Source organism: Miniopterus schreibersii, assembly GCF_964146895.1.
Source record: "Miniopterus schreibersii genome assembly, chromosome: 7".
Classification (NCBI taxonomy): domain Eukaryota; kingdom Metazoa; phylum Chordata; class Mammalia; order Chiroptera; family Miniopteridae; genus Miniopterus; species Miniopterus schreibersii.
In genome coordinates, this window is record NC_138108.1 from 80,234,650 (window position 1) to 80,257,826 (window position 23,177).

Consider the following 23,177-nt stretch of genomic DNA (forward strand, 5'->3'; position numbering starts at 1 on the left):
TATTGCAGGAAAAATGGGTTTGGGGAGATTGTGTCCTGGAGCAGGAACTCAGGTAGGATTCTATTTAAATACTCCAGGTGGTGCTGGCAGAGGCTGCTGCTCAGGAAGGCAGGAGACGTGCATGGATTTAGGATATGATTTGGAGGAAAGAACTGATAGAGCCTCTATGAACTGTAGATAAACTGCACAGGAGTAGAAGTTATGGGGAAAGGGGAATCCAGGCTCCCTCCTGTGTTTTTGCCTAGAGGTGGATTTACTGTGGACCCAGTTGCTGAGGTGGGGCAGATGTGAGTGAGCAGAGTCTGAGAAAAGGGTAACCAAGGGCTCTGTTTTTGTTCCTTTAGATATTGAGACTTTCAGGTGGACATATGAAGTGCAAGGCATGCGTAATTCCAGAGGTGAGGCCAGGAGCCAGAGGTGGAGGCAATCAGCACGTTGATGTTTGAAACGCTGTGAGTTCAGCTGGATGGGGGTGTGGCAGATGGAGAGCGGAAACCCAAGACTGAGCCCTGTGAGGGGGTAGCAGTCACAGTGAGAGACAAGGGAAGTGGGTTGAAAATTAGAGATAGCTAATTGAACCAAGTACAACTGAGGGCTGGGTAAAGTGAGAACAGTGAGGTGACACTGGGTTGGCTACGTGGAGGCCTCTGGAAGTCTTGACTGAAGTAGTTTCTGCTGAGCATCCTGCTTTAGTCGGGAGAAACAGAACCAGGTCCCTATGCCTGGGCAGGCCGGGCTCTCGGGCAGGAGCAGCCGCTGCAGTCCATAGGGAGGATTTCTTCATCCTCAGGAAACCTCAGCTCGAACCTTAAAACCTTCCCACAGACTGAGAGCCCCACCCAGAAAATGGAGCCTAATCTCCTTTCCTTAAGGTCAAATGATTGCAGACATTAATCACGCCTAGATTTGTGTTTGGTTGAATACTGGGGGACTGTTGCTTTGCCAAGTTGACACATTAAATGGACCACCATGTGTCTAAAGACCAACTGAAATCAGATGCAGTGTGAAGGGAGGTGAGCAGGTGCGCTGGTCACAAAGACAAGGTTTGGGGAGAAGCTATTCCGTGGAGACGGGGGGAGAGTGAGCTGCCAAATAGGGCCACAGGGCTTTTGCTGTTCTTGTTTTGTTTGATAGCCCAGACAGAAAAATGTTACGTTTATTGGAATTACCCAGTAAAAGGGGGGATAAGATGGTGTTGAAGGGGAGTTCTGGACTCAGAGGACATGCTGGTGTGTGAGTTTGAGTAGAAACTGTGAGACGTTTTATTTTTATCTGAACGGAAAAAGCACCAAAGCACAGGACCAGTGACCAAACACTACCAAGCGCCCGCTTAAGGGTCAGTCATCCCAGGGGGAACATTCTGTGCCAACAGCCCCTGAAGGGGCTGACTTCCTGTCCCTAGGGCTATTTTCCTGGGGGTAGTTTATCCCCTTAGAAGAAGAGGAGTCCACATAAGACTGAGCTACTTCAAAGTCAGAAGCACTTAGCAGATTGATGAGCCTCTTAATACTGTAGGACAATTTGCATGTCACTGTAGGCACTATCATCAAGAGAGAATCCCTTGCTGCAGACAGATTCTCAAAGGAACCATCACCAGAAGAAGTTAAATGTGCTCCTCAAAGGCCTCGTTCAACCCTACAGTCTTTTATTTAAAGTGATGCTATGAGTATTTCTTGCAGCAAGAACAATTCCATCAAAAACAAGGACAGCTGACTGGACTGAGAGAAAACAAAAATATGAGGACACGTTAATGAGTAATGTGATTATTAAACCAAAATAGATGGCTGAAGTAATAACATAAATAACCCTTTTAGTTCAACATGAAAGCTTCATGTTGTACTTAAAAATCAACCTTTTAGTAATATCAACTGCCATCAAGAGAAGATGTAACAGCACATGTACCACATCTTTAGCACTCATCCATCAATGCACACCTAGGCTGCTTCCATATCTTGGCTATTATAAATAATGCTGCAGTGAACACAGGGGTGCATACATCTTTTTGAATTAGTGTTTTCATTTTCTTTACTCAGAAGTAGAGTTGCTGGGCTTATGGTAGATCTAATGTTTTTAGGTTTTTGAGGACTCTCCATACTGTTTTCCATGGTGGCTGCACCAATTTAAATCCCACCAACAGTGCTTAAGGGGTCCCCTTTCTCCACACCCTCACCAACACGTGTTGTTTGTAGATTTACTGATGAAAGCCATTCTGACAGGTGTGAGTTGATATCTCATTATGGTTCTGATTTTCATTAACCTACTGATTTCTGATGTTGAGTATCTTTTCATATGTCTGTTGTCCATGTGTTTGTCGTCTTTGGAAAAATGTCTTTTCATGTCTTCTGCCCATTTTTTATTGGGTTTATTTCTTGCTACTGAACTGTATGCAGTCTTTGTATATTTTGGATATCAAACCCTATCTGATATGTAACTTGCAAGTGTGTTCTCCCATTCAGTAGGTTGTCCTTTGTTTTGTTGCTGGTTCCTTTAGCTACACAGAGCAATTTAGTTTGATGGAGTCCCATTTGTTTATTTTTGCTTTTGTTTTCTTTGCTCAAGGGAACATATCCAAAAAGATATTACTCAGATTGATGTCAAATAGTTTACTACCTATGTGCTCTTCTAGAAGTTTTATGGTTTCAGGCTTTACAATTACAATGGAATATTACATAGCAATAAAAAAAGAATAAAATCTAGCCATTTGTGACAACATGGGTGGACCTAGAGGGTATTATGCTAAGAGAAATATGTCAGACAGAGAAAGACGAATACCATGAGATTTCACTTATACAAGGGGATATAAGCAAATAAAACAAGGCAAAATCAGACTCAAAAACAAAGATCCAAGGTATGGTTACCAAGGGATAGGGCAGTGGGTGAAAGAGATGATGGGGAATGTAGACAATAATATTGTGGTAAGTTTACATAGTGACAGATGAGTATTAGAATTAGTGTGGTGATCACATCTTAAGGTGTAAAAATATCAAATCTCTATATTGTACACCTGAAACTAATATAATCAATATAATATTGTATGTTAAATATAATTAAATAAAAAATTAATTGATTAATTTTCAAAACAAAGAAAAGAGGTAATAAGAGAATTGGATGCCCTAGGATGCTGGGATAGGAAGCATATGCCTTGCAGATGTCCTGGGTTTTGTGCTGTGAGGATGGAGTGGAAGGCAGCCTCTCCTTGGCATAAGGGTTTGTCAACACATCTGTTGTAAAGCGCATCCTTCCTGAAAGGCCTTGGTCAAGATAAAGTCATTTTGCAAGTAAATCTCCTCTGTGCAGGACTTTATTTTTAGTAAACACTCTATGTCTCTAGCTTCCCTGGGGAGCTTGTTAACACTCAGCTTTCTGAATCCCTCTCTCCAGAAGTCATGGTCCAGTATGAACAAGACAGGGCTAAGGAAATGCATTTTTAAGAAGCTCTCCAGATAATTCTTCAGACTTTTAGTTGATCATACAGTGGAAGAGAGTGCAAGCGTGTAACCCATTAATTAGGCCCTACTGTAACTCAAACCAGGAATCTATTCAACTAATTTATACTAAAGTGGTAGTGATCAAAAGTGTTTATTTATTAGGGACCATAGCATATAAGCAGGAAATGTCACTGCTAAGGCACAAAAACTATTTTTATGCAATTTTATATTTAAATATAAAACCTGAAGGGGGAGAATTATAGGGATGAAAACCTTTGTTGTATAATTTTGACCTTATTTTAGAGCGGTTGCCAGTTCTCCCCATGTTTACAACCTTCTCTTCACACAAGATAGGCTCTGCTTTTAAGTTCAGTACAAACGACTCCCAGAGGAAAGAAGAGTTGGCATCAGCCCAGGAGAGAGCCGTCCGTGGGCTACACTGGGTTGAAATGTCCCCTCTCCTTGTCTAGAACACGGGGCAGGAGACGTGTTGTCTCCCCTCCTGGCTCTGAGAGAGGGGAGAGCTTTAGAGTATTCACCCCCTGCTCGGAAAGCGCTGAGCTCACATTATTATTTTATTGCAAGGACAAATGGCAACTCAAACGTCAAAAGCTCTTAATGTTGAACTTTATTTTTAAGCTATTATTACCTGTTACTTCCAACCGAGCGCTTTCATTCCTAAATAGATTTTTTTCTCTCTTCCCTGGGTTGAATTTCACATTTCCAAATGTTTTTAAGTTATTAAAGCCCATTAAAAAAAAAAAAAACTGTACTGTGTGGCTAGTGCCCCCCGGTACTTACTATAGGAGCACCCGTAGACCTCCACGCGCATGCCAATCTTCCCACTTGGGTTCCACTCCAGGGGCACGAAGCGCACAAAGCGGGCTCTCACTGGGTGCAGCAGCCGGTGGTGCATCACGCCATCAGCATTCGTGTTTCCCGCAAAGGTCTGCAGAGACAAGAGGAGCCCGGTGAGGCCTGTCGCTCATGGCATCTCCTTCGCATGCCAGAGTGCAAGGAAAACCACACGTTACTCTACAGAGCTTTTCAGGGAAAATTCTCATCCCTCAGATATTTCAAATGAACTCTGCATTATATGTTGTTATATTTTTTGGAAACACTGTACATTACTCTTTAATCTGCCCCCTCAGTTTCATCAATAAGTCAAACCTAGCAAGTCATAAGATGCGACACCTAAGAGCTTTAGAAGTAATAATGTAATGAAGTTCTGCTCTTCCTAATTCTCACCATCCCTGTGCTATGGGAGATAGCTGACAGCCCCTGCTAGAAGGAAAGGCTTGTTTGCAGTAATTGTTACTAATTGAGTCAGCCACTATGCTAAGCACTTTCCATTATTACCATTTTGCAAATATAAACAAAACACTGAAGCCTAGAAAGAAATAAAAAGGGGGAAGAAAAATTCTTCCAGTTATCCAACTGGTTAGTAGTTGGTCTGAGACTCAGTTCCAAGCTTTTCCTGTTCCAAAGCCTGTGGATTTTCCAAGCCTCATACTCTTCAAGATTCCATTGTTGATTGTTACAAGACAGGTAAAAGGAAGATCCAATTTTTATGTAATTCATTTTCCCATTTCCTTGTGAAATTTAAGCAAAGGAACAGGTAACATGGGAGCTAAAATTATGCCTCCTGGCATTCATTTGGATAAATAATTTCTAGAGTCAAAATTTTTCTTTTCCCATTGGAGTAAAATACATATAATGTAAAATTTACCATTTTAACCATTTTAAAGTCTATACTTCAGTGACATGAAGGATATTCATATTGTTGTTCAACCATCAAGCTCCACTATGTATCCACAGAACATTTTCATCAATCCCATCGTACATATCAGCTAGCACACTGATTTGTTTGCTTCCTTATGAGTCACCCTCTGCCTTCTTTTCTGACTCAAGTATTCATAGATAAAGCCTGCTGGCTAATGTCCTTCAATGTCAGCCAATAAGTGAAAGATCCATTGTTTTCTCAAATGGCCAAAGTGAACACCAACTAAATGATTTATCTATTTAATGAAATTCATTTTCAAAGACACAAAACTCAACCTTGGTGTATCCTTAACACACTCTTGGATCTAAAATACCTTGAATAATCTGACATTTCTGGTGCACAGAAAACACACACTGGCTAATAACTGTCACATTGAACTATTGATTTAATCACCATTAAAATCACAAAATGGCTTATGAAGAAGCCACTTCCTACTTTTCAGCTATATCTGCAACAAAACCCTGTGTAAGAGAATAAGTTGGTGGAGAGAAATTTCTTAAGATTCAAACACAACATTCCACAGATTTCTCAGTTTTGCTCAATTTCTCTTTATCCAAAAAAGAATATCTTTATCTGGCAGGCTGGTCCTTCCATATGTCTTCTCCCAACTTTAGCAACTGGCACAGGTATAACATTTCCTCAATCCCTTGCTCACTTAGGACTGACTCTTTCTGGTGAAGTATAGTTCTTTTTAAAATTCACTTGAGCTGATACTTTAATATGCATCTTTTTGAGGGGGAGTGTGATGATTCTGTGGCTTTGCATTTAAAAAATATGTCTTTATTGTTTTCAGAGACAGTAAGGGAGAGGGAGAGGGAGAGAGAGATAGAAACATCAATGATGAGAGAGAGTCATTGATGGGCTGCCTCCTGCACAGCCGCCCCCCCCCACACACACACACACACACTGGGGATGGAGCCAGCAACCCAGGCATCTGTCCTGGCCAGGGATCAAACCGCCATCTCCTGGATTATAGGTCGATGCTCAACCACTGAGCCACACCAGCAGGACATGTTTTGGACAGAGTGAAGGCATGTCATGTTTTTCTATGGTCTAATTGGGCAGCCTTTCATTCCTTTGGACTCCCTCTTAATCATGTGTGCTACAGCTCATCCTCAGGCACATCAAGTCCCAGGGCCTGAAGCATCTTTTATCCAACTGAACTTTCAACAGGATCTTACACTGAGGGCGACAGGGTGCTCTCTCTGGGTTCTATGTAATTTATAGACTGAGTACATCTTACACTGATATTGAAATCCTGGTTGCATATTTGCAGACAAAAGGCTTATTTTGTTAGTATGGAGTCCATTATAGGATCCTTAGCTTGTTTATTATGTGCTCCAAGGAGGGGATCCTGAATTCCCATCAAAGTGAGCAACATCCTGGCATGATTATGTAACATTGGGCAAGCAACTTAATCCTCTGAATCTCACTGTCTTTCAGTCTTGTAATCACAGATTCTTGCAGTCCCAAAGTCCCACCCTCCCAGGGTCTTATCATGTGCAATCTCATAGCTCTGCAGTTTCATGTGCAAGCAGACCCAAGGTCTCACAGTTTTGAGATCTCAAAGTGTGCAGTGTATGGATTCAAAGCCCTCCTGGAGCTAGCAGCCTACTATCGGCTCAGAAACATTAAAGGCAGTGGCAGATAGAGTCTAGAGGAAGCTACAACTAAACTCTCACCAAGTTCTTCTGACAAGATCAAAGACAATCACCACACAGCAGCAAAGGAAGTTGTATATGGAGCTGAAAAATAAGGAAAGGTCTCCTTACTCTCCTGAAGCTTGAATTCCACTTGCTTGGAATTGAAGTTCACTGGCTTGGACTGTCACCCAAACCAGCTGAATGGCTGGCGATGATTTAACAACAATAAGAATGACAGTTAAGAAACAATCACCCAGGTCGTGTTGCTCAGTGGTAGAGCATCAACCCATGAACAATAAGGTCACAGGTTCGATTCCCGGTCAGGGCACATGCCCAAGTTGGGGGCTCCATCCCCAGTGGGGGGTGAGCAGGAGACAGCCAATCAATGACTCTCATCATTGATGCTTCTATCTCTCTCTCCCTCTCCCTTCCTCTCTTTCTAAAATCAATAAAAACATATTTTTTAAAAAGTAGGAAACTGCCAACATATTCTATATCCAGCAAAAATAACTTTAAAATCTAAAAAAATATATAAAACAGGGTTTTTTTTCTTTTGTTTTGCTCTGTTTTTTAAAAATATATCTTTATTGATGCCAGAGAGAGGAAGGGAGAGGGAGAGAAAGCTAGAAACATAATGATGAGAGTTATTGATCGGCCAACTCCTGCACGCCCCCCACTGGGAACTGAGCCTACAACCCGGGCAAGTGCCCTGACCGGGAATCGAATGGCGATCTCCTGGCTCCTAGGTCGATGCTCAACTGCTGAGCTATGACAGCCAGGCTATAACAGTTTTTTTTTAATAAAAAAAGGTGAGATATTTTATTACCTACAGACCACCACTAAGAATTGTTAAATAAGCTCTACAATCTTAAGAAATTGATGCCAGATAGGACTTTCATTGTACAGAAAGGAGTAAAAAACACTCAAAGTAGTAAATATGTGGGTTAATATGAACGACTAGTTTTCTTTTCTTTTCTTTAACATTTTAGAAGTCAATACACAGTTGAAATAAAAATAAAAATAATGTACTGTGGTGTTTACAATATATGTAGAAGTAAACACATGTCAAAGAAACCATGAAGGATGGAATATAGGATAAATAGAATTATACTATTGAAGGGTCTAGCATTATATATAAAATGATATGATGTCATTTTGAGGTAAACTACAATACTTTCAGGATGCATAAAAATAAAATAAAAGATATAGCCACAAAAGCAATAAAAAAGAAAGGATAGAATGTTAAAAAATAAAACAAAAAGCAACAGCAGTCTTGCTTTAATACAAAATAAGACAGGAAAATGAGAAGAAAAGGAAAAATTAGGAAAAAATAAAAATAAATTTTATAATAGCATACTTGAGCTTACCCAATTGATAATCACATTAAGAAATTAAGTAAAACTCTAGTTAAATGGCAGAAATTGTAAGTCTAGACTTTTTAAAAGGCCCACCTATGGGCTTTTTAATGCAATACTCATATTTTAATGATAAAGAAATTGACGGGTTGAAAGTAAAAGGATGGGAAAATATATTGCATGAAAATAGTAGGCATAATAAACCACTATTAATTCCTCTATTAATATTAGGCAAAGTAGGCTATATTACAGGAGACAAGAAACATTTCAAAATTATAAAGGGTAAATTTATCATGAAGCCATAAAAAACCCTAAATGTGTATGGAGATACATCAGAGATTCAAAGCACAGGGAGCAAAAAATGATAGAAACAAAAGGAGAAAATCTTCAATTTTTGTTGTGTTTGAACATTTTCCAATAATTGACTGAGTAAGTGGAAGAAATCATCAAGGGTATAGAAGATTCAAACAACACTATCAGTGAAATTAGCCTAATGAATGTCCATGCACAACCGCAGATTTCACATTTTCCCCAGGGAGCATCACTAAGAGAGCACGTTCTACATGATGTAGTCTTAGACAAACCATACAGCTTGTTTTCTAACCACAATTAAATTACATCAGGAACTGATAATAATATATTACTTAGAATAGCCTCAAATATTTGGATGTTAACCAACACTCTTCTAAATAACCCATAGGTCGAAGAAGAAATCACAATGGAAATTAAAAAATAGCTTGCCCAGCCGGCATGGCTCAGCTGTTGAGCATCAACCTAAGATCTAAGAGATCGAGATACACTAAAAAAAAAAAAAATAGCTTGAATTAAATGGTGATAAAAGCACTACCAAAATGCATAGAACACACCCAAAGCAGTCCTTAGTAGAAAATGTATTCCTTCAAATGTTTTCCTTGTTTGTTTGTTTGTTTGTGTTTTACATGGGAAGAAAGGTAAAAATTAAAAATCTAAGCTTACACATCAAGATGATTGGAAAAGTGTAAATGGAACTCAGAATAGAATATTAGCAGATTGGAATACTAGTCAATACTCAACGATAAATAATAACAAACTACTGCAACAAAACATTATGCTGTGCAAAAGAAGCTGGCCAAAATGAGCACACGTGGTGTGATTCTGCACATGTGTTCAGAAAGGGAACAACAAACTCATGTAGAAATCAGATCAGTAATTTTTTGATGATGGGAGGCAGACAATGACTGCAAACAATATTCACCAATTTATTTGAGCATAATATCCTTGTAAGACGGAAAAATCTGTATTATCTTTATTTTAGAGATAAAAGAACTTAGTTTTGGAGAGCTTAAATTAGGTTATAAGTCATAAATCAATAAGTTATCAAATTGGTACTGGATTATAGAGATTCTGATTAAAGTCTAGTGGCCTTCTTATTTTATTCCCATTATCTCCCCCATATGCCAGGTTTCTGAAACCACCCCAGTGATTTTTGAGGCACAATACTAGCTACCATTTTTGAGGGCCTCGTCCATACCAGACGCTCGGTGGGCCCTGGCCCATTTTAGTTCACTGCACTCCACTTGTCATCAGGAAGGTTCCAGCTCACTTCTCACTAGGGGGGGCACCCCCCCCCAACCCACGCCCGCGTTGAACCTTTCTGAATTGGCAATACACCCCACAACTGTGTGGTCAGTGAACTCAGTGTTCTCCACTCACCAAGAGACTCTGGGAATCTCAGAGGTTAATTCTGAACCATATCACATACACTAGTTCTCAGGACTTTGTTTTTTCCCCCTCACGCTACCTCAAGCCCTGTTATATTGAATTTGCACTGTTGTCATGAGGTCAATGTTGTTATTATTTTTAAAGGTCATGGATATGGCTCTTGACAAAGCTGTTCATTGATTTCATCGCTATGCAGGAATAAGGTGCAGGAGCCAGTCTTTCTTTCCCCATTTCTTCCTGTTTAGTTAACGAATCTTGCAGATCAGAGTTCCATGTGCCTGTGAAAGTGAAGGAGTGGTGGGCGGGGCTTCTCGGGGAGCTTCCCCATCCTAAGCCTGCAGGGGACACACAGTGAACGAAAGGAGGGTCCCCGAATCAACACTCAGCTCCTTCCTCTTGGTCACTCAGTCCTTGGTATTAAACAACATGGAGGTTTATGAATGGAAGAACCTGCAGTCATAATGAAGTTGCCAATATTTTTCCTCCCACGTTATTAAGCAGGTAATAGGGCAGAAATTGTGAGGCTATGACAGGAGCACTGCTGGCACTTATCACTGGAGAGCGGACTGGGTGAGCTGTCACCAGAACAACTCATTGGATTCAGTCAATATACCATATGGAGACAACCCACACTGATGACTTTGACTGGCAGTGAAGTTGCAGGGATCCAGGTGCCACGGGGAAGATATTATCAATTTGCCTAATTGTAGTTTGAATAAGAAATAACAGGTGCAACAATCAACTTTTGCCTCAGTAACCAAACAGGAAATATTAGCAGTTCTCGGGGAGACTCCTATTTCAAGTCTGGTGTTCTGCGCACAAACCATGCTGCCTGAGGAGCTGTTGGAAGCAAAGGAGTTGAGTGTGATGGAAAGAAGATGGGCACCAGTGCCAGCCCTGACCGCCTGCCGATTTGCTCAGTCATCCCCCAGGCATTGCAGTTCCCTTGGGGATAAGGCTTGCATGTATTACCGACCAGAGCATCTAGCCCGGTGCCTGAAGCCTGGTCCTTCTCAAGGTATGCTGAGATGGCACCCAGTGACGCCAGCCCCACCTGTGAGGTGGTTTGAAAACCAATGAGTTACAAATAGCATCTTAAAGCTGCTCGCACTGTCATTCAAGAGTTGCCTACTGATTGAGTGAATAAGCAAAGGAACATAATTTTTCTGAATCTTGGTTTTCTCATCAGGAAAATGGTGAAAATAAATTCTCGAGGGCAATTGTAAATCTTATATTAAATGTTATATGCAAAAGAGATTGTACATAGACATTCCCACCAATACAGGCGAGGGAGAGCCCACTGCCTATTTTCGTGTAAAAATACCTTTATGTAGCAATATTCTGAAGCAGTGACATTAATATCCTCAAGGCCCATGCAAGGCATTTAGTTGTCAATCATACTTAAATTTTCTGAAAGACATTAAAGGGGTCTGCCCAAATAAGAGTGCAAACTAGAGCTAAGAATGGACCAGCAGCCCAGAGCTAATTAGAAGTGCACTTGTCTTATTTAATAAGACATATTTAATAAGGTGGAGGGTGATTAACATGAAACTATAGAGTTAAAACTAAAATTGATAAACCCACTTGGCTTCAGGGTTCCAAAGGGCTTGCACAGGGGTGTGTGCGGAGATGGGTTCCAGACAAGTTGCTGGTGGAAGAGGAAACCGGAGAGGCAGGTGTTGGCACTGGCCACTGATGGTGGTGGGCAGAAACTGTAAAGTGATAGATTTGAAGGTGTTAAAGGCAGGATTAATCTACTGAGTACCTTTTTCTCCTCTAAGCTTTTCATGCAGTGCCTACTACCTTACCATCAGTGCAGTGTATGCATATGTACCTGTGATTCCCCAGCTAAGCTCAGCTTAGAAGACCACCCAGAACTTGATAGCTGTGCATCAATGGTCCCACCTCTCTGGCTTGATCCCGATAGTGTGCAAAGAGCGTAAGTGACCCAGGCCACCCCCTGCCTTGCCTGCTTTGCCTGGTATGACCTTCAGAGTAGAGGAAAGCTGGAGGATTCAGGCAGCCCTAGGGAAAACCTCCCCTTCCCTCTGGATGTTGACCACAGGTGGAGCCAGCAGTCAGGTGGAGCTGTGCTCGCAGGAATCGTGCGCGGATGTCCTGTCCCCTGCTCTGAAGAGCTGTGTGCTCTGACTCCTCCACTCTCAGGACAGTATCACTGCAGAAGCACTTGCTGACTTGCCCGTCTCTGCCAGTAGAGGGGCCCCTCAGTGGGTATAACGCTTCTTCCTTCGCATCCCAGCCCCTACTAAACCTTTATTATACACGCGTCCTTGTGCCCAACTTGTCCTTTTGATTCTTGTCTCGCTGTCCTGACCTTAGCTGTCAGTCATCCTCCTGAAATGTGGTTTCTATGTGGCTGTTTCAGAAAATGGAATCCTACCTGAAATCACGATATTGGCCTCTTTATTATTCACTTGTCCATATCAAATTATTTGTGGTACAAATCTCATGAGATACAAAGTCTCCCAACATGCTACCAAAATCTCTTCCTTACACAGCTCAGGTGTTCCTGCTCATTCCCGGTGGAGGGGTAGAGTCAGCTTCATGGCAGAAGCTACTGGGCAGCTGACAAAAGACTGCAGGTAATGTCCTCCCTCTGAGGCTGCAGTGCTGTCCATGGCCAGCGCCGGACCTCAGGCAGGTATCCTGGCTTCTCACAGGTGCAGCGGCCCTTGTCCATGAGCATCCGGGTCTCTACCTCCAATTCCCTCATCCAAGCTGATTAACTCTCACTTTTCCTCATCATTCTCAGTTAGATGAACCAGCGTGTTCCTTTGTGAATCAAAACTGATCCATCAATAATTCAAGCATAAGTAGGGTTTACTAAATGTCAGGAATTTTAAGCACTAAGAAATGACATTGGTAAAGCTATTTTAAAGTAGAAGTTGAAGGCTTCTCAAATCACCATCAGCCTCTTCTCAAATAAGCATCTTTGTATTAAAGAAGTTTCTGGATAAAGTTGCTCAGTACTCTCCCTAGAACAGTGGAAACCTTGTATGTACAATCAGGCCATCAGCTTCCCTATGACAATTAAAATGTCTGGGTCAATTTTTACCAGAAAATAAGATATGACCAGCTAATAATGTGGAAGCCATGTGTATCACCCCACAGCTAAGTGGAAGTGTGGCTGGGTGAGCCAGGCTCTGCTAATTCACCAGGACACTACATGTGAAGACACATTCCTCTATGAGCAAGCTCAGGCACAGGACACCCAACTTTGCCAATGCCATCGCTGTGTTTGTTCGAGGCTCTGAGTTTGTGAGATTTCTGTTGTAAGCATGAAGGGTAATGAAGCAAGTGTTGACAACAGTGTCATATATTTGTTTCCAACTCTGCTCTGAGAGCTGTAACACCAGCACATATGGCAGCTGGACCATATGGTCCACGACTGGAAAAGCTGAAATACCCACTTAGCAAAATCAGACTTTCACACATCACTACAGCAGAAAAAACACAATACCCCTGCTGTCTCCTCTTTCTGAAAAGGAGTGGGCGCTCTCTGAACTTCCTCCTCGGAGTGGGGACTCAGCCGGGGGGTTGACAGGAGGCCTGCCCTGCATTAAAGGACCTAGAGTTAGGACATATGTGGCATCAGAGGCTGTGCCTGGAGCCAGAGAGTCTGACTTCTGTGTCCAGGGTGAAGCCATGGGGCAAAGGGGAAAAAAGCAAGATCCAAGATGGAAAGACCACCAGGCTTGGCAGCCCCTATATGTACAATGTGATGGCTTTAGTCGGTGATCTTGCCAACTCCTTCGCCCCTGCCCAGCACAACTCTCCCTCCTATCTTGCTGTATTTTTCTTTCTAAACTCATCACACTTTGCATGCTTGTCTCTCTCCACAGCAGTGCATGCTCCATGAGAGAAAGGTCTTCCCCTAGAATGGCAAGTGAGGGGGCCTCCACACAGATTTTGGAATGAGTGAAGGTAAGATATGCAGCATCTGTTCTCCTAATTGGTGTTCATTAAGGAACTTTGTAATTTTTTTCTTGGAGTATCTTAGAGAAATCATGCTCCATAGAAACATGAACACAAAGTCATAATGAGAGGACTTCATGCTCACAGCTTTTGGTGGACAAACCAAAGATAGGAGTTTTAAGACATCTTCTCAATGAAATACGGCTCACTGAAGAGGGGATTGAAACAATATTAGATATTAGAAGATTGAAACAATATTAGGTATTAGAATTCCTTCTACAACCAGCTGACTTTAATGTCTTAATTCTAAACTAGAGCCCTTCACAGGCAAACCGTGGCCAAGTTTCAAAGTGGATAATTGGGAAGCCCTAGGCCATCCAGGCTACCAAGAACTGTCTGAGGGAGAGGTATCAGGAGCCGTGGGCAGCAGATGTGGCCCACACTTCTTCCTCAATGGCAGTCAGTGTCTGTGAGGATCCAGTGGTTGACCCCAGAAGCTACTGCAGACTGTGGCTCTCACATTTAATTGGGCAGAGAGTAGGATAAGCCTGGTGCTCATTCAGTGAGGGCCAAGGGATGAGTAAAAGGTTCTAGAATTCTTTTATCATTATTTCCTAGACAGAGCTTTCTGAGCTCATTTCCAAATATCAATGTCTACACCTGCACACAAGCCTCAGTTCACTGTCATGGAAGTAACTGATTTCTCTGAAGATAATTTAACTGCCCTGAGAAATAATAGAGTCTTACTGGAGACAGAAACATGAAAAACAACGTGTCTTTTTTAAAATTTTCATTTCCTGAGATTTGAATCTCAAACTCTCACTCTGACGTAAGCTCAGGGTGAGCCTTTGGCAAAACTATAGAGTAGGCTCAGGTTATCCTGATCTCCCTCTCTTCTCCCTTGCTCCTTTGTTCCGTTTCTGCTCTTGTCTGACTTTCAACTTTTTTCTTTTAAATTGTTAAGAACTGGAGCAATGGCCCTTCCTAGGGAAAATATGCATTTAATTTTTGAAAGGGAACATTTGAAGCACAAAGGGAGGAGGGAGGAAGGGAGGGAGGGAGGGAGGGAGGGAGGGAGGGAGGGAGGGAGGGAGGGAGGGACGGAGGGAGGGAGGGAGGGAGGGAGGGAGGGAGGGAGGGAGGGAGGGAGGGAGGGAGGAGAGAGGAAAAGAAGGAATGAAGAATTTTACATACTAAAATAAATAATTTATAATGCAAATTTGGCTAATAAACCAAGATAAAATATCTGGATATTTGCTGCAAGCTCTGAGGTCTGGCCCAGAGTGAATGAAAACAGAGGTAAGTGTCTGGTGTATGGTTTACCTCCCTCCATCCCCACCACCACCTTCATCACCTCTTCCCCGAATAAACACAATAGCCTCTGGATAATCTTTCTCTCTCAGTGTTACTCCCATCTAATTAATCTGACAAGAGAGTTCATTCATTACCTTTAAGATTAAGGACAAATTTCTTAGTATAATTTATAAAACTCTGTTTTCCAAACCATCTCCTGTTTCCTCTCTCCTCACCATGACTTCTTTCTACCATGTCAAATGACTAGCCTGGTGGGCGTGGCTCAGTGGTTGAGCTTTGACCCATGGACCTGGAGGTCATGGTTCGATTCCTGGTCAGGGCACATGCCCAAGCTGTGGGCTCGATCCCCGGAGGGGGCGTGCAGGAGGCAGCTGATCAATAACTCTCATCACTGATGTTTCCGCCTCTCCCTCTCACTCCCTTTCTCTGAAATGCATAAAAACATATTTTTTGTCTAAAAAAGGTTAAAAACAAAGGTAAACTTTCCCTCAAGCAAGCAAGCAAACCCTTCTTTAAGCATCTTCTCCAGTGGGCTCTTCCCAACCTTTGTTTAAGCTGGTAACACTCTCCTTGTTTGTCCCTATTGTCCAGTCTGTCATAGCAACACATGAAGGGCTAGAATTTATGTAGTCTCCTCTAGACAGCAGTCACCTTGAGGCTCTGCCCTGAATAATTCTGTGTCTCTAGCACCTGGCCGAGGTTGCAGCACAGAGAAAGTGGCAAACACATGGCACTTTCATTCTTCATTTCACTTGTTTCCCCTCCCCCATTGCGAAGTGGTGCTGGGGCCTTGGCTGCATGGTTCAGTGTGCAGTTGTTGGGCTTTGGAGGGGGTACCCTTGAAAATCACCTCCCATCATTATTTTATGTGTAGCAGAGGCCATTTATATTATCTTCCAGAATCTTGGCTTCTTTATCTATTAAATTGAGATAATAATTCATATGAAAACAATTTTATATTAAAGCTTCTTTTATCCAATAAAATCCCCTAGAACTGCAAGTTGATTAGCTCTTGTCCAGCAGTTTGCAGCAGTGTCTCCCAGTGCTGGAGTTCATCATCCTTCCCGCCGCTCTGTGCATAAAAGCAGGAAGCTCTGCGTGCTCCGCCTCGGGCCCCGGGGATCAAGGCTGGATAAACGCGCTTGTACCTCACTCGTGCAGGGACACGCAGGCTCTGTTCATACTGTGCTTCATTCCCAGATTTAAGTAATGACGTTCACACTCTCCAGCTTGATAATTCCACACTTGGCCTGACTTCAATATTGACAGCATTTGAACTGAGTCAAACAGGCGTTCTGAGATCCTTAGCTTGACATTCAAGGCCTGCTAAGCTGGTCCCATTCCGTTTTATGAGTCTTATTTCTCACAATCCCTGCATGGACTGCAGACTACAAGGACTAGGTGATTCACTGTCACTGGCCACAGCACATGCAATCTTTTTTCCACACCTTTGTGCTACTTTACAGCATTCCACGAGGAGCTAAGAGGATGGACTCTGGTACATGCGCTGAGGCGCAAACCGTGCTCTACCACCTACAAAATGTGAGAACGGGTGCAATATTGAACATTCCTGTTCAAAAATTTTCCCAACTTTAAAATGCAGATAAGAGGTCATTCCTGAGGGGATTGTTCAGAGGGGTGTGTGTGTGTGTGTGTGTGTATGTGTGTGAGGGATCACACTGCATGTCTTACATGCATTTAGACACATTGCTTGGATATGTTTGGACTGGCTCCTGCATGAAATGCAAAGTTCTGGCTTAATATATGACCTGCATAAGTGTTAATTAATACTATCGTTAGTTCCCCATGTTTCCTTAAACTATAATTATTCAAACTTCATAAGTTTAAATAATTCATAATTATTTAAACTTGTGTTAAATGTTGACTGTTTCATTAAACAAATTATAATTCCCATGCAAAGGAAGGAAGGGAACAAATATTTATTGGAAGGAGATTATAGTCCAGGTACATGTTCTCACTTCAGTCCTTGTCACATCATATGTTGTATCTGGGCTTTTCAGAAGTGAGGAAACTGAGACCTAGAATCTAGCAAGCTACCCCCAGTGGGGCTGGAATTTGAACCCAGGCCTGTGTCTCTGTTCAAATGTCCATTCTCTGCTCAGTGTTGTCTCTTAACAGGAGCCATACTCTACCTCTTCACTGAATGGCCATTGTGCATTATTTCTAACCCTATTTTGACACTGAATACTTTCTCATTTATATTTTCCTGTTCTGTATGCACACCTGATCTGCAGATATATATATCTGATAACCCCCACACTTCTCTAGGATTACGCATTAAACACATGCTTAAAACCTGACTGTTACAGCTCAGAGCCAGCTCTCCCTCTTTCCTCTGTGATCATTCCTTTGTTTTATCAATGAATATGTTTGCTTTCTTCTATAAGATTCTGTGTTTCTTAAATACATTTAATTTTTGTAAGATTTTTTCACCCCAGCATTTACCATAGAGTAAGACACAATGTATTTTAATAGATATTTTGTTGACTTAATAAGAAGTATTTTAAATAAAGGACTGCCATGACATGAGATCGCACTTTAATGGAGTACTGAGCCTAATTTGAGCCTGCAGAGACTCCTGTGGAGTGCGGGGGATGCATGAATCCCTGGAGGCAGTGCAGTCAAAGGGAGGGTGAGATTCTACAACATGGGCTGTGATCCTGTCTCCATTGCCGTGGGGCCTGGTGAATTACTCTTCCTCTCTGTGCCTTGTCCCCTCCTCTGTGAAGTGGGGATCTCAGGGGTTGTGATGAGGGTGGGAGGCGATGGTATGTGTAAAATACTTGGCGAGCCTGCATGCAGTGCATGCTTATTGCAGGCTCACTGGTCATCTTTCCCTTCTCCTTGTGTGCAGGTCACCTGTCAGAATGGGGTCAGGATGGGCTCAAGTTATCTGTGGGGTCTAAATCACTCTCTGCAGGCACAGTGAGGCATCCTTTCTGTCTCCACTATTTGCATGCTCTTTATCTCTTTTTATTAATGGTTAGAGAGAGCACATGATGGCTGCAGCAGCTAAGTATTAGAAATGTTTAAAATATGGCTGAGTCCTCACAAGAGGGTTCTCTGGCTTAATCTAAACTTTTCAAACCATGGTGGCTAGAAGGCTGGACAGACTGCTACTTCAATGCTGACTGCATTATTTATTCACAGAGAGAGAAACTGCATGTCTGCTTTGTGAAAAGTCAAGGCACTGCTTCAGTGGGCCCCTTGGTCTTACCCATGTGGAGCCAGAAGCCCACTGTGCTGAGAACCTGAGAAGATAGCATGAGTAGTTGTCCTGCACAGAGACTGTGCCCAGGGCAAGCTGGAGCCTGGGCTGAGGGAAAGTGTACCCTGCCCCTCTCACAGGACCCTGGAGTCAGTTGGGGGATGTCTGCATCCCTGGCTTTGAAGTACAGGAGGTCTCAGCAAAGGTGTCCTAAAGGAGCAGTTGTGAGTCTCTGCATCTGAGTGATGTGCTGGTGAAGGAGAGAGGCGCCCAGGGGGTCCCTGCCAAGAGGTGCCAGGCCACACATGGGTCTTGCGTCTTTAGTATATCACCATAAAGTTGAAGATTTTCTGTTGTAATTTCTTTTGTTTTTTACTTATATTCCCAAGCTTTCCTCTTATCTTCAAACCCTACAATTTAGTTTTACCTGGCCTTTAGGAAATCACTAGAGGAAATTGTGTCTTTACCTGGAGAGCCTGGAGAAATCAACCTTGATTTCAGTAATAAAGGCCGTGCATCCTGGCTAAGCTGAAGAGTAACAGCCAAGGTGGATTGGAAGGACATGCAGCATTCCTTCCTATCTCAGAAATACGGGAAGGCCAGCACAGCCAGGGAAACAAAGGCTGGGCCAACGTCATTTGGAAGTAACTGTGACACCTGACACAGGTCCTACACCTTATAGTAAATAATACAACAGTACATAGGCACAGATGCAAATGAAACAAAAACTATGCTCACTCAAGATCTCTATTCCTATACGTAGGTTAATTGATTAGATAAAAAAATAGCCCGGCCAGGTGTGGCTCAGTGTTTGAGCGTCGACCTAGGATCCAGGCGATCAGGGTTTGATTCCCGGTCAGGGCACATGCCTGGGTTGCGGGCTCAATGACTCTCTCATCATTGATGTTTCTCTCTCTCTCTCTCCCTCTCCTTTCCTCTCTCTAAAATCAATAAAGATATATTTAAAAAAATAAAAATAAATAAAAATTAAAAGCCTAACAAAAATAAATAAGCTAATATTTGGGAACTGGTTACGAAGCAAACTAAAAAGCTGCCCAACTTTCTGGCATGTCCTGCGGTCAGTCTAGATTAGCCTCAATGGTCTGTACATGCCTGAGCATGTTTAAAAAGAGTTCCAAAACTCTTTTTCATAATTCCTCAGTTGACCCCGAAGCCAACTGAAAAAACAAACTGATCAAGGCAGATTTTAGTTTGTTTCCTCTCTCCCTCCTTTCTTTCCATCCTTCTATTTTTTTCTTTTGGCAAGAACAACAAACTATAAATAAAAATCAGTGTTATTCAAATATTATATTTAGGAAACAAACCTGAAAAACAAGGCTCTGCTGCTTTATGATGCAATTTAGTCTTAATTTCCAGCGTGGCTGTCAAAATGCACCAAAGCTCTGTCTTCATTACAAAGCCTGGTTTTGTGGACTCACTGCGCCATCAGAGATTTCACCTAATTCACTCATTCCTCCAGACTTGTAAAGACAACTGGTTGAAAGGATTAGCATTCTCTCAACTGTTTTCCTTTTCAAGGCAATCAAAGCCATTTCTTTCCACCATGGAAGGTAATCATTGAGATTATGCCATTTTATCCCATTTAGGTTATCTGACCTTTTCCTCCACAGCTTTTATATTTCTTCATTCCTGCTAAAATTTTTTCACAGTAAGTAATATTGGTGTATAGTAAGTGCTAATTGGCCCTTTAAAAGGTTTCCTTGATAAATATCTTTGTGCAACAAAGATATTTCCTGGGCGCAAAGCAGAGAGGAGAGATGTCGCTTTGCTCTGCGCCCTTCGCCCAGGTTCCTGCCCCCTCCCCACTCTCACTGGGAGCCAGGCCTCATTCCCTGTCCTTGCCCTTCCCCGCTGTGCCCGCTGCTCCTGGTGCCTCGCCTCACCCGCTCCTGTGGTGAGAAGGAAGTGTGCTCTGGATGAAGGAGACTGACGCTGGTCCTGTTCGGGTTTTCCACAGGAGAGCTAAGACAGAAGACTCAAGAGATCACAAAGAAAAGCAAGGGGTGCATTGCAAATATCCATCTTCCGGTGCAAGTGCAATTTCCTGCGGGCAGCAGGGGAAGGAGGCTGCTTTCCCCACGGCCATCCCCGGGGGTACCCCAGGTACAAAGCAGTGCGAACAGGTAACAGCTGAGCTCGCCAAAGGACCTTTACCAATTCCATCCATTTTTCTGATCAAACTATGTCTACTTTCTATTTAAATTTTCTATTTTTTCTGTTCTCATTGACATACCTAAGTATATTGATATCTTATAAAGTATTTTAACTGTCTAAAGTTTTTAACCACGTATACATTCTTCTTAACAAATATTGTGCATTTTATGTAATATTTTTCACACTCTAGAAATTTATTTTAGTTGATTCCCTAAACAATCTCTGTGAGACAGATTTTCTAATACGCATCTCTAGATAGACACAGACCCACAGAATTCAGAGGCCTTGGTCATGGCGAGTCTCCGGCGATTTGCAGAATCAGGGTTTAAACTCATGTGGTTCAGCATCAGAACTTCACATTTCTACTGGACAGCGCAGAACGACGTGAGAGCCTGCGGCTCTGTGAGCTGACGTCTGGCAGGGACACTTGTTCACACCCATTTGGAGATGCCTTTACCAAGCTGTCCCAGCCCCAGCCCTCTGCCCTCAGGGAGAGGATGTGTCTCCTGATCTTACACAGAAGTGTTGCTGAGCTGCGCTCTGGCCCCCTGTTCCTTCACCTCATGGACAACTACTGTTTAATAAACTGCCCATAAAAACATTCAGTGTCTTGTTTATGGGTCTGACCAAATAATTCCTTCGTGAGTTTAATCATAAGGAATATAGTTAATTTACCACAAAACTGTCACTGTGTATTTTTTTTTCTTTTAAATATATCTATATTGATTTCAGAGAGAGGAAAGGAGAGGGAGAGATAGAAACATCAATGATGAGAGAGTCATTGATCAGCTGCTTCCTGCACGCCCTGACTGGGGATCGAGCACCCAACCTGGGCATGTGCCCTGACCGGGAATCGAACCACGATCACCTGGATCCCAGGTCGACGCTCAACCGCTGAGCCATGCCTGGCCGGGCACTGCGTATTTTCTACTGGTTTGGGGGAGAGCAGGAAACCCAACATGCTGCCATTTTTCCTTAGCTGCTAGAAAGATGAGTTTTCCAGGCATGTTAGGTGCTCGGCTAGCTCCCCAGCTCTGCCCCGCTTCTGCATCTTTTAGGTGCTCACCCCAGTTGCTTTGTCTCCCTTCTCCTAAGCCGACCCGGCCAGTGGGTGCGGCCGGGAAGGAAGCAGAAACCAGGGTGCCAGCTGGCTTTTCCGTACAGACGCCTGCACTGGGGGTAAACTTTTCTCCATTGTGGGAATAGAAGTAATCCCAGTTTGGAAGTCAGAAGTCACTCCCTGAGGTTATCAGCCAAGCTGGGAAGTACTCAGGGGAGAGGTGAACTAGAGGGTCCAAAGGAGGAGCTAAACCCACCAAAATAAATAAGTAAATGGTGAAAAGGGGAAAGCAGAGAAGGGCCTAGGAGTGCCCTTGGTCAGGGGCGGGTTACCTGGGGCCACGGGCAAGGACTAGCACATGGTTTGTTAATAGTGAGATGGAACCGAATTCACCTCCCTTTTGCTGTTTAGCCATGCTCTGGGGACACTCATCCGTGGAATTGTTTCTCTGGAGAATCTGGGGCTGACCTTTACACCTGTGACCTGCCAGTCTTCCTTGTTGTTGCTGCTGTTTAGATTCTTTGTCAAAGTTACCCTGACCCTTCCTTGCGTCTGTTTGTCTCTCTCCTCTATGTGAAACTCAGGAATTCCTTCTTTGTTGTCCCAGTGCAACTGTTCCCAGGATCTTCATTCTGGAGATAATTAATTCATTTGTTATATGTGCCCCTTTTGCCTGTCAAAAACAAACCAGCCCTGGTGTGATAAACTTAAATGCAAAAACATATTTTAAAAGGCAAGAATATACCCTATGGGCTAATTAACTATACCAGAGACTATGCGAATAGTGTCAAATGTGTTTAAAAGGCAGTTATGATCTTATTACTGGTAAATACTCAACAATTAAAAAGAAAAACGGAATTCCAGAATTTCATTTTTGAGTGGGATTTGGAAAGGAAAACAGTGAGTCATATTACTATTTCTAGGAGACACTCTTTTCTCCCAAATTGTAGTGATGTATATTTTTAATCAAAGTATTTTATGATATTTTCAAACTTCCTGTTTGTACTTCTTGTCTATACTAAACATTTACTGCACAGGAAAATCTTTTCCCCAACTTTTTAATTTTTTTATTTTTAATTTGCCCACATCGAGTTTAGCTCTACTGAATCAAGGTTTCTGGGAAAGGAAGATGTGGGAGAAACACGGGTCCACCAGTCTCTCAGGCGCAGTCGGCGCAGCTCAGCAGCTTTGCCTCGCGTATGAGCGACTGCCCCAGTGTGTCCGGGCCTTGGTAAGGCAACGGGAAAACAGCGAGAACAAATCGAGCCCTGTGGATGGAGCATGAAGTTGGGCCTTGAACACACATTAACCTACTAGACGCACAAACGAATACACGATTATGGAGGACAAGGAGAGGGAGCAGGCACAGGCTCCGGGAGCAGGTGCTCCTGGCATCTGGCCTAGAACGCAGGCTCCAGGCTCAGGGGCTGCCTCCCAGGCTGTTGAGGCCTGAGTGAGGCCGGCTCCCTACACTTCCTAAGAGCCCAGGTTTTTGTTAACCATGGGAAGGACATTACCCACCTGCGGGGTGTTGCACCCCATTCAGAGGTCCC

The 23,177-nt window shown here is 42.8% G+C and overlaps 1 protein-coding gene across 3 annotated transcripts in view; it reads right to left on the minus strand.

The window, feature by feature from the left end:
- Positions 1-23,177, minus strand: part of CNTNAP5 (contactin associated protein family member 5) — a gene marked incomplete at its 5' end in the record, with an annotated part of 726,412 nt that overhangs the window by 412,754 nt on the left and 290,481 nt on the right. For all 3 annotated transcript variants that reach the window (XM_081142435.1, XM_081142434.1, XM_081142436.1), the window contains one exon: positions 4,230-4,377. In XM_081142435.1, the coding sequence (XP_080998561.1) occupies positions 4,230-4,377 (148 nt within the window). The remainder of the gene's footprint in view (positions 1-4,229; positions 4,378-23,177) is intronic.